The sequence below is a fragment of the Perca fluviatilis genome, chromosome 11 (assembly GCF_010015445.1).
Source record: "Perca fluviatilis chromosome 11, GENO_Pfluv_1.0, whole genome shotgun sequence".
Classification (NCBI taxonomy): domain Eukaryota; kingdom Metazoa; phylum Chordata; class Actinopteri; order Perciformes; family Percidae; genus Perca; species Perca fluviatilis.
The window spans coordinates 37,402,681-37,415,393 of NC_053122.1; the positions used below are offsets into that span (position 1 = coordinate 37,402,681).

The window sequence follows — 12,713 nt, forward strand, 5'->3', positions numbered from 1 at the left end:
TCCTTCTTCTCCATCGCTCAGTCCGAGCTGGTCCCACCTGCAGAGGAGCCATCCATCCTTTGTTCTCCTCCCTCCTCCTCGCCAATACCTCCACACGTCTTTCTGTTTTCTGTCAACATCTGCCGGGGGAAACCGCCCCAAGTACTTCTCATCCTTCTCTTCTCTCTGCTACTTCACAGCTCGCCATATTTAGCCCCTGCATCTGCATCCCGTTTTTCCCTGCCCTTACACTCCACCTGTTGTTTCTCCTTCAATTCTTACACCCTTCATCTCTGTTCTGTCTGACAGTTTTCATTTGATCTCTTCGCTCTATCTTGGTAGGGTATCCATTTTTAGCTTATTTTGTTCTGAGACAGAGGCTCAAACTAAAAAAAGGACCTGAGAGTTCATAAAATGCCTCAGAAATTGAAATTAAGTAGGCAAAAATACCTCTTATGCACGCTTTTTTTATAGCTTGTTTTGACCTGATTTTGTATTGTTCTACAGGCAGCCATCATAATGTATTTCTTTGCCAGGGTCTCAAGCTGAAACATAGCCTTGATAGTTCATAAAATGCTTATTAAAGTTAGCAGCCAAAAAATATTATTTTTTTTTGGACCTAGTTGGGGAAATGTATTTTCTAAGATCACGTCTTGCATGGGGATATTAAAGTGAGTGAAAACAATGAAAATATGAACAATTTCAAGTTGTAGCATCATATTTCTGCACTTGTTTTGGTGCAAGTTGATTCCAGCTTTACTCTCATCTTTATTCATGGCTTCACTAGAAATATTTCCTTTATTAACCAGTTTGAGCTCCTGTTTTGACCAACATTTCCTCAATTTTTCTCATCCACCCCAGCCTGAGCCAAACTCTCTGCTCACCTGCGGGGAAGCCGTCCCAGATCTCCAGCCAGTCGTATCGGCAGAGGGCGCCTGGCGGCGGCGTGGTGTCAGGCTCCATGTCGAAGCTGTCGAACTCCACCACGATCTCAGACATCTTAGGGGCGAAGATCATGAAGGTGCAGTCCAGGTTGTTGGGGTACTTCTCAGGGAAGCCCGGTGTCTTGATGACGCCTCTGGGAGCTGTAAAGTTCCTGGAACATTCTGGGCCTGTGAGGGGAGAAGAAGACACAGATGAGTTTTTAAAGGTCCCATGGCATGAAAATTTCACTTTATGATTTTTTGTTAACATTAATATGAGTTCCCCCAGCCTGCCTATGGTCCCCCAGTGGCAAGAAATGGTGATAGGTGTAAACCGAGCCCTGGGTATCCTGCTCTGCCTTTGAGAAAATGAAAGCTCAGATGGGCCAATCAGGAATCTCCTCCTTATGAGGTCATAAGGAGCAAGGTTACCTCCCCTTTCTCTGCTTTGCCCGCCCAGAGAATCTGGCCCACCCATGAGAGAGAGACATCATGGCTTTCAAACGAGCGAAGCATGGCAGTTGGTCAAGGCCACACTCTCTCTCCTCCTCAATAGAAATGGCACATCCTAAGGAAAGCTCATTGTGGGACTGGCTCTAGTGGCTGGAATTCTGCACCAAGGCTGAATTTCGGGAAAGAGACTTCAGATACAGTATTAGGGGACCACTAAGGTCTATATAAAAGAGACTTCAGATACAGTATTAGGGGACCGCTAAGGTCTATATAAAAGAGACTTCAGATACAGTATTAGGGGACCACTAAGGTCTATATAAAAGAGACTTCAGATACAGTATTAGGGGACCACTAAGGTCTATATAAAAGAGACTTCAGATACAGTATTAGGGGACCACTAAGGTCTATATAAAAGAGACTTCAGATACAGTATTAGGGGACCACTAAGGTCTATATAAAAGCATCCAAAAAGCAGCATGTCATAGGACCTTTAAATGTCAGGACGTGTTTGGACAGAGGGACTATTTTTTCGCTCGGACAGAGGTGTGAACTCTCAGGGGTTGGTGTTCACACATCCTTTTCACTTCAAATATGGCTTTCAGTATTTTTTTTGAAAAATAATCCATTCGTGGTACTGAAAGCTGAGACAATGATTTATTCATAGCTGCTCCGTGCATCAGGTCTTTGAATGTTGAGTCTGCCAGAATATCCTCGAAAGAAACCTTTGTCCCTCTTTGGACTGATACTGTTTACCATTTAGTCAGTATTTTATATTTTTGAACTTTGTTGTTTTTCCTTCTGCAAAAATGAGGATATAGACATTTTGAAACACCCTGAAAGTTATTTTTTTTTTTAAGATTTTTTTTTGGGGGGGGCTTTTCCCTTCATTAAAAATCTCTTGGTGAGACAGGATTTTCTCTTTTTAACAATGTTGTGGAAGAAACACATGGCACATGAAATAAGAAACAACACTTGGACACACTGGATCCAGATAAAGTGACTCATTTGCCTTAAAAATAGGACAATGAGCAGAATTCAGCCGTTAAGAGCCAGTAACAGACCAAATAAGGAGTTACGATTTTCTTCAAATATAACCTATGTTTTATTGACAAAACTCATGTCGTCTCCGTCCAATCAGACACACTGGTCCCCTCCCCATGTCGGAGCCGTCTGTGTCTGTGTTGTGACTGGGGGGCAGACACTGAGAGGCTGTTGACACACACACACACACACACACACACACACACACACACACACACACACACACACACACACACACACACACACACACACACACACACACACACACACACACACACACACAAAAAAGATGCACTCATAGACGGACAAATACCACCCTATTAGCTCATTAGACACATCCAAATGGGCACACACGCTACCCTACATAATCATTCAACCACAACCTTATAATCTGTATTCAAGTCAAATATTAGTGCTGCTCTCGACTTTGTGGATTCACTTTGTCCATCTCAGGTTAATACACACATGCTTTGTGTTTCAATATTATCTTTGAGGGATTTTACTGTAATGCTCTGATTTTTTCTTGCTGCTTTTTGATAAATATCAATTTTTCGGTATGTACAGCACTTATAATCATTTGCAGGGGAGTCCGACTGGGGGGAAAAAGGGGACTGAGTATCCAGGGCCCTCATGTGAGGAGGGCCCAAAAAGATGCTGAATAGCTGTGGATGCGGGGAGGGGCCCATAGAGAATGCCTTTCTACAGGGCCCAGAATTTTGTGCTACGCCCCTGATCATTTGTAACCATATATCTCTGTGTAACCCAGATTTTAAATGAGGACTATATAAATAATGTTTTACTTCCACAAAAGAAAATCCACACAAACATCGCCTGCTGTTATTTTGCACCCTTGGACGATGATGTTTAATGATCTCACACTTTCATTCATGCATTTTGCACCTAACACCTTCGAGTGTTAAGATCATCAGCTGTGTTGTTTTTACCTAGCTCATTTTCTATTCTCACCATTGTTGTAGTGCGATGATGTTGCACTACATTATGATCAAGGCCTGTAAAATCATATGCTGAATAAATAAAGACTTAAATTCTGCAGGTAATGTCCACGTATAGTTTGATCACCTTTTCATTAAGTTAATGTTCTGTCTCTGCCAGCTCTACTTCTTGTCTTGGCTTTTTCCTGAGAAGATACACATTTTTGTTTCAACTTTCAATGCATTTGCAACATGATGTATGCGACATTAAAATAAGTCGATGTGTTGATCTTTATGTTTTAGAGCCACATTTCTATTTATTTCCATGCATAAATCTGCAACATTTTACTATATGAAGTATGCATGTTTGCAAGGGTGCCATTCAGCTTGTGATGATAAGAGTGTATACCCTTGAGAGCTTGTTTGGACTTTGCTCATGATGTTACACACAGGCACAGAGAGCATTATGCAAGAGAGACCCTTTGTTTGTGATTTGTTTCACTAATACAACACAAAACAGAGTTTCACCCACCCACATCATTCCTGGTAAGCATCACCTGCTCCTCTGGATTGTAGGATAATGAAATAAAGGCTTTTCAACACTTAACATTTGAAAACCAAATACAAATCCACTAAGTGGTAACATATGACATAAGTGTCTCCTGATAAAAGTACAAACAGAGCAACGGGGGAACACAGCAGCTGTTATGTCATTGTCGCTTTTTTGTACACAAGCTTTTCTCTCTTCAGTCACATCCACACTGCCGATACCGCTCGTGGAAAATCTCTGAGTCGGCTCGCATCCGTCAACTGGCGGCTGGCAGTTCACACCTCTCTAGTCGTAAAGTGACATGAGCGAAGTTACAAGACGGTGACTGATCTCTGAGGGTGAAAGACGACACGAGGCCTGGACGAGGGTCAAGCGTCCCTTAGGAGGCACGAGGGGTTTGTATGTGTGTGTGTGTGTGTGTGTGTGTGTTGGGGGTTCTTATGTTGCCAGGCCAGATGTGACCTGCATGTTTGCTGAGCATGCCTGTAAACATGAATCCTCATACAGACACACACACTCCACTGGAGCCCTTGCTGTTGACACAGGTGGTGTCATTAAAAGGGCGACATGATGAATGACGTGTAAGGGATGAGGCAGGCTTCTATCGTGCTCAGCTGGCACACTTTCCAGTGTATGCATGTGTGAGTGTGTGTGTGTGTGTGTGTGTCTGTCAAATGTGCAGATGGGTTGAGTAAATCTAGCCCTTGTGAGAAATCTCTGCTGCTGTATGTCTATCAAGGTCAGACATGACAGTAATGGGATTTCAGGGCAGAAATATCCTTGAAAGTGCATACAATGTCTGGATAATAAAACAACTAATACCACACCTTTTCTTTTGCTATCATGCAAGAGCGAGACTGGACTGTGTGGTTGTATGAGCTACTTCTCCATAGTCAGTGTGTTAGCTACAGTAGATGGCGGTCGGCACGCGCCCCAGTTTGGAGAAGCAGGCAGGAGTACCGACACAGAAGCTAAGCTATGTCCTGCTGTGGACGGGGGGCAGTAGCTAAACACATTTCACATCAGTTTAAGTGGATGCTTAGATATTTTATATTTTTACCCATTTACCTTGCCCTCAAACAGCCATTTGCGATGGGGAACTGAAGCCGTTATCCATGCTCTCTTCGAAGCCACCAGACTCCTTTGACAAAAACAGCAATTTAACCTGAGTTGCTGCTCTACCGCTGCCTCCATTGGTTAGTTTTTTTAAATATATTTTTTGTTTGTTCCCAACCGTTTTAAAACACCCAAGTCAATGACATAAACTTACAGATGGAGGCAGCGGTAGAGCAGCAACTCCGTGTTCTGCGAAGTAAAATGACTGTTTCTGTCAAAGGAGTCTGGTGGCTTTGAAGAGGGCAATAAAACGGCTTCAGTTCCACGTTGAATCGAGCTATCTGACAACAAAGTAAAGCAGTAAAAATATTCTAAATATAGCATCCATTTAAACTAAGGTCGTCTTTTTAGGTGTCTAAAGTTTGTTTTTCAAGGCCGATACCGATTATTAGTAGTTAATGAAACTGATAACCCATATTTGCAACCGATATGCATTTACAGTGAAAATGAAAATGAAATGTTTTAAGCAATTATTTAATGAATTAGAAACTTTCAACATAATCCCCAGTAACAGTCAGATAGTGGGGGGGGGGACATTAAGTCAGACTCAGTGGTGAGTGTAACTGAAGCAGAGGGACAGACACAGAGCTGTAGCCGAGCCAAAGTAGAACACTTTTTAATTCATCAACTTCATCAGTTATCAGGCAAATAAAACACTGACACAGATCATCTGCAAAATGCCAACAAAACGGCCCAATAATCAGCCAGGGTCCATAATTGGTCTATCCCTAGTCTAAAATGTGTTTAGCTACTGTCCCCGGTCCACAGCAGGACATAGCTTAGCTTCTGTGTTGGTACTCCTGCCTACTCCTCCAAACTGGGGGGTGTGCTGACTGCCATCTACTGTAGCTAACACACTGACCACACTTCAAAAGATCCAAACTATCCCTTTAATAATTTTCACAGTACGTTACATGTGGTACAAGAGAGGATAGAATCCTTGATAAGTGCTATTGTAATGTGAAAAATGCCTACGTGAGCAGGTCTAAACCCCCGCTGTCAAACTCGGACCATAACGTAGTCCATCTCATCCCTACTTACAGAACTGTTCTCAAGAGCAGTAAACCATACACCAAGACTGGTGTAAAGAGTCCCTTAAAGGTTACTTTCTCTCCACAGAACGAAGTATCTGTCATGAGCTGGACGTAGATAAAGCGGCAGAGACTGTTAATGGATTACATACAATTCTGTGTGGACAATGTTATACCTCAGATAGTAATAACTGTATATCCTAACAACAATTAAGGAGGATAAAGACTGTATCAACCGTAAGAAATTGGCATTCAAGAACCAGGACAGAGCACAACTGAAAATTGTGCAAACAGAACTTAATCACTTGCTCAGGGCAGCCAGGAGGAGACATAAAGAATTAATTGAACAAAGTTTTACAGAAATGAACTCAAAAAATCTATGGGACACGATAAAGGTAATTTCTAACTTGCAAAAAGCTAATGAACTGAATGACTTCTAACTGAGATTTGAATCTCGGGACTTCTCCTCTGAATGGACGAATGTTTTAGAGTCAATTTGTCACAGAGCAGGACGCACAGGCTGGTGATAGAACCTCAGGAGGTCAGATTGCTTTTTAAAGACTTATGTATTAAGACCACTGGGCCAGACGGAATATCTGCATTCCTGCTAAAGACATGTGCAGAGGAGCTGACACCTGCATGGTGCCCAATCTTTCAAAAATCAGTAGACTCACACGCCATACCTACCCTGTGGAAGAAATCAGTAATTACACCTGTACCTAAAAAACCTTGCTAAGGTGAATAATGATTTCAGGCCTGTGGCACTGACATCCATTGTCATGAAATGTCTTGAGAGTATAATGGTGTCATTTCTTAAGCAAGATGTTGGTGTGTTTTTAGATCCTTTTCAGTTTGCTTATAGGCAGGGGCATTGGCACAGATGATGCTATTAACAGCATTTCACATCTGGTCAGTAAACATCTTGAGGACCCCAAGGCCTACACACGCATTCTGTTGATTTTAGTTCAGCTTTTAACACTCTGCAGCCTCACATGCTCATCCAGAAACTGAAACACATGAATGTTAACTCTTTTATTCTCAACTGGTATTTTACTTTTTTAACAAACCGTACCCAACAGGTCAGAGTGAATAATGCTCTCACGGAGCCCAGGCCAATCAGCACTGGCGCCCCTCAGGGCTGTGTCAGCTCTCCAGTCCTCTTTATACTGTATACCAACGACTGCACTAGACTCCACACTGACAATTATATTATTAAATTATCCGATGATACAGCAATCCTCGGCCTTATGCATAAAGATAGAAGCCCAGCAGCGTATCATACGGACATTGAGGAATTTGTCCAGTGTTGCGACGACAACTATCTTGTGCTAAATGTGACCAAGACTGAGGAGATGGTGTTTGACCCAAAGGCCATAGGCGACACCAGGCCTGTAGTGATCAACCACTTACCCATTACTCAGGTTGGCTCTTACAAGTACCTTGGTGTACATATCGATAATGCACTTAGCTGGAAGGACCACGTGAACACTCTCTGTTCCAGACTTCAACAGAGGATGCATTTTCTGCAAAGACTTAGAGTGTATGGAGCCAAACAAAAATGTATGTTGTTCTATCATGCAATACTAGAGAGTGCAATATGTTGGCTATTTGGGTTGTGCATTATGTCATTTGTGCAATACGTAGGCTATTGGGGTTGTGCAATATGTTAGTTGTGCAATAAGTAGGCTATTTGGGTTGTGCGTTATGTCAGTGCACCATGTCATTTTGTGCAATATGTGTGCTTACTATATAGGTACCTGGCTAATGTATACAAAAGCATGTTTTGTGTTGCATAAGAGTGTGTGTTGAGAGATGCTTATTTTCTGTATTTTGTGTTGTCCTTGTAAAGCTGCGGAAAGGACCAAAACAAATTTCCCTTTCGGGGACAATAAAGTATATCTTATCTTATCTTAATGTGAGAACTGAACCTCATGGGCAACTTTTGGTCGGTTTTCGAGTCCATCCCCAGCTGATTCTTTTCAGAGCTTGTGGATGAGAGCAACAAAGCACCTTCTGATCTGAGGACAAGCAAGTAAACATCTAAAAAGTGGAATAATGGCTGACTTCATAAAAAACCGCTGCATCAACAATGTTGTAAACTAGAAAGCATTTAGAGCCTGCATTCCTTCAACCAGACTTTGCTTCATTCAAAACATAAATGCATGCATAAACTCATGAAAAATAACAAAAAGGTTAAAAAATGTCACGAATCCTTTAATCAGTAATTTTGGCCTTGTGGCTAAACTGTCCAGCAAACAAAGCCAAAAAAAAAAATCACTTTTCTGTTTTCTGTTTCTTGTTTAAATGTCCCAAAATGACAAAGTTGCCCCTCAAAAATCAAGCGAGCCAATACGTGACTGTGTGTTTTCATATTTGAAAGTGTTCAAAGACGCCGCATACAAACCTTATTGTGTGTTGAAGCCTATCTGTTATTATGTGACATCACTATCGCAATGTGTAACATCGCTCTCATCTCTCATTCTCTGCCCATCCATCTTTCTGTCTTTAATCTTTTTTATCAACGACCCTTCAATCAACTGTGGCTCAAAGTAGGAAAGATCCCCCCCTTATCGACTTAACCACTGAGACATGTGTTTTTGGTTTAAAAACCTGCAATAAAGCGAGAGAGTCGGTGCAAATATAGTTCCAGGACGCTGAGGAGGGCTCACATGGTTATCATCTATAAATGTTCTGTGGTCAGCAGAGGGTGGAGTTATGGTTATGGTTATGAGAGACGGATGTGCCAGAGCTTTACAGCCCGACGCTCATTAGTCCAGAGATTTACCCGCTATTGCACCGCGCTATCTTTAAGGCCAAATAGAACTTGTCATCTGAGCGAGGGTTAAGGCTCTTTGTGGCTGCGTTCTGGGGTTTTATCATCATAATGACAGACGTGGAGGAGAGGGACCAAAACAAGGGAGGAGAGGTAAAAACAGGACTTTATGATATTGCCTCTAAGTCAGAACAAGCCTTGAAAGAAATCATCCACCATGTGTCTGACACTAACTCCTCAGGTACTTCAAATCCCCCAGTTCCAAGAAATACAGAGGACATGATGTCAGTGTCCTCAGTGCTAGCTACACACACTGAAAAAAGTGAAGTGTACGGACATTTCTGTTAATCCAAAAATCTAAATACTGAAAAAACCTGTGCAAAATCATAACAGAAAATGTCTTCATATTGAGACAGTTTGTTTGCTCGTATTTCTACGGACTTTCCTAACTGTGTAGGCTATATCTCTGGTGGTCATGGTTACATGTTGGTACAGTGTGATATGACAACTGTGTCTCTGTGAAAGTTGTGTCTCTGTCTTCCATGTTAGAATGGAAATAAGTTATGTATTTCATTTTATTGAGTCTATCCTCGGCAATTTAATATAATATGTATTTGTTGTAATGTATGTATGACCATTTATAGGCTATATTTATTTTATAATAAAAAATAAAAGAAAAATCAAATACAAGAAACCACTGTTACAATTTTGGTAATTGTGTTACAAATTGCCTGATTGCTTTTTGTTTCTTCATTGATTCAAATTAATAGCAGCGACCACTGATTGATTTCAACTTCTTCTAATCATTTTACCTTGCTTTTTTGTAGGATGTCTTCGTACACCCCCCCGATCATTATTACTTTACTTTTATTGTATTAAGTGTTTTATTTTGTTATATATGCAAACTTAGAAATGACATATAAAAAATGTATGTCTAAAATATATATATTTTGATACTTCACAGATTACTATTTTATTTCACTATTAGATGTACAAAAATATTCTGAGATCAGAGGACAAAAGCAGGCAGAGAGAGAGACAAAAAGGGGAGTCCGAACCGAACAGAGTAAAAAGCCTGTTTGTAAGCAGAGCAGCAGCTCCACTTAGCAGCCAGCTTCAATATGCTGCTCCGACTCTAATGGCTTTTAAATGTGGCGAGAAGGAAGGCAGCAACATGGCAGGGGGATTACCTGAGTGAGTACAAGTGCTGTTTTTAACTTGTTAGAGGACCCATATTGAGGCCAACACATACACCCCACACACACACACACACACTGGCTGTCCTAGTTTCGAAGCCCCTCTTCTGTGCCAGAGCATCCATCTCATCTGCAGGTCACCCCTGCTGCCTCCAAGGACAAACAGCCCATTAGCTAAATGAGCCTGGGGTCCCGTGCACCTGTCTGCTGCACACACACACACACACACACTGAATTGCGACAGATACTGTACATGCACGTAGCAGCATAAGACAAACAAAATACAAGAAGATAATGTGTAAACACACAAAAGGGTAGATCACACGCACACACACACACACACACACACACACACACACACACACACACACACACACACACACACACACACACACACACACACACACACACAGAATTTCAACAACAGACAGATACTGCAGGCACGTAGCAACATAAGACAAACAAAAGACAAGAAGATATTGTATAAACACACAAGAAGGGTTGATCACACACACACACACATTCTGAAGTCCTGCAGCTAAACAGTAGAGAGCAGACTGCGGGCGGACGTGCTCAACAACAACAGGAAAACAGTTGCTCTGTTTCTGTGACAAACACAAGGAGGGACAGCAGTAGCAGCGTGCAGACACACACACATACAAACCCCACACACACACACACACACACCTGACATGTCCATACCCTGCAGGTTCAGACCAGCAGACCTGACAACATGAGGGAATCAAACTCACTCATTTTATTCATCCACTAACTTCTTGGAAGTCAGAGTGATGATCCACTTAAAAAAATACAAAATACAAAATATCTCAGCTTTCAGATGGTCAACCAGTCTGACCACAAGGTCCATGTAGTAGCTGTTGTTCTGATCATAACACATGATCCTCATCAGTTTAGGGAGTTTGTCCAGTAAAAGCTGAGTTAAATCTATGGGAGCTAGTTGCTTAAAGGGTCGGTTCACTCACATTGGAAAAACAACATTTTCTTACTTGACTCTATCTTTGCAGATAGGTTTGGTTTTATTTGTCCAGGTTTTTAGATACATGCTTGGCGTGATAGCACTAGAGGAACTGGAGGTGGAAGAACTGACCCTTTAAATTCCATGTACATATCTAAATTGGTGGTTCATCCCCGTCATATTAGACTCTTCAAACTTCCACCACCATCATAGGTGTCTATTTCATAATTTTTTTTTAAAAAAGATATAAAGTGGGACCTTTTCTGAAAGTAAACAGCACGGTGACCCAGAGAGTACTATGAATTTACTTTAAATCCTGATTTGATCATTATAACAGTGATCAAAGCTCAAAAAGAAATCATCACACATCTATGTGGAAGCTCTATCTTAAAAAATCCCAGCTGGAAGAGCTGATAATACTAGGTGACCTACTTTTAAAGATTCATTACACTGACTTTCTAATCAGTCAAGGCTCCACTTTGCACCCTGAAATGACAGATGAGATTTAGATTTGAAAGGTGTATCAGAAGAAGGGCCATACTCTGTAGTTTAGAGAGAACATTCGACAGTGCAGAGCCTAAAGAAGCTCCGGTGTGAATTAGGTCCCTAACCCTACTCGGATCACTGTCTTACTGCTCATTTAAATACATAAAAAAAAACACTTGCCCATCCATTTTTCATCTTACAATGCTTTCAACATTAGTCAACCTGGGGATTCCTATTCCTGGATCCTGTGATTCTGTGAATGATTATTGCTCTCGGGGGTGAAAACAAATGAAAAAAGAAGACGAACCTCACGTAATTGCGTGCTCCCTTTTTATCTGATTTATCTCTAGTCCCTATTGGTGGAAACGGAAGTGGTCACAGGAGACTCGCCGTTTGGCAGATACTCAAGTGGCCCCAAGAGAGAAGAGCAAATACAAATGTAGGACACGGGAGCAGGGTTCCTTCCTCGACAGGCAGTGTTTATGTAGGTCCATCCTGCTTGCATCCTGCCCCTGTTGGGACTCTCTGTTCCTCCAATGGAATTCTGGGTCTTTGAGTTTATTTACCTTTCAGGTTTAGAGGTCAGTGTACCAGAGGTTCAGCTCAGGTTGTTTGAACAGCCCTGGACATTAGTGTGGAAACAACTTGAACTATAATCTTTGAAAGGTTATTTTAGAAAAGGTACATGTGCACACGTGCGCAGAATTCATGTGGTATAAATAATTTCAATATTTAGACTGTAATTATTATTATCATTATTATATGATATATATTGTATTATATATTATTATCATTTCTCGACATGTAGTTTTCATATAGTCATATTACTTGGTTCACATAACGTCATATTTAATACCTCTGTTTTCGGTTCGGTTTGTCTGTCTGTTTGTTTGTTGGTTTGTCAGCAATTAAATAGAACAACTACTGGCCTGATTTTCGTAAAAAGGGTGAAGCCAGGCCCAAGGAGGAGCCCATTACATTTTGGACCAGATCTGAATTATGGGGCAAATACACAAATTATTTTTCCCTTTTTTTGTTAACATTGCGAGATAGAGCGTTTGTGCTGCATTCATGAGGTGACGGTAGAATGAGTTACAGAATGGGAAACTTCCCACTGCATTAACATTGTGAGATATCAGTTGATGAGTTTGTAAACTTGGGAGCGGTTTCCCCTTGGTTCGGTTTGATTTCACATCTGGAAAAATCCAAGTGTACCAAAATGCGTCATTACAAATCACGCAGGAACATTATTGGTCA

At 41.3% G+C, this 12,713-nt stretch overlaps 1 protein-coding gene across 2 annotated transcripts in view; it reads right to left on the bottom strand.

Moving 5' to 3' along the window:
* LOC120568250 (neuropilin-1a-like) overlaps nucleotides 1-12,713 on the bottom strand; it is a 103,703-nt gene that overhangs the window by 63,622 nt on the left and 27,368 nt on the right. For both annotated transcript variants that reach the window (XM_039815635.1, XM_039815634.1), the window contains exon 4: nucleotides 864-1,091. In XM_039815635.1, the coding sequence (XP_039671569.1) occupies nucleotides 864-1,091 (228 nt within the window). The remainder of the gene's footprint in view (nucleotides 1-863; nucleotides 1,092-12,713) is intronic.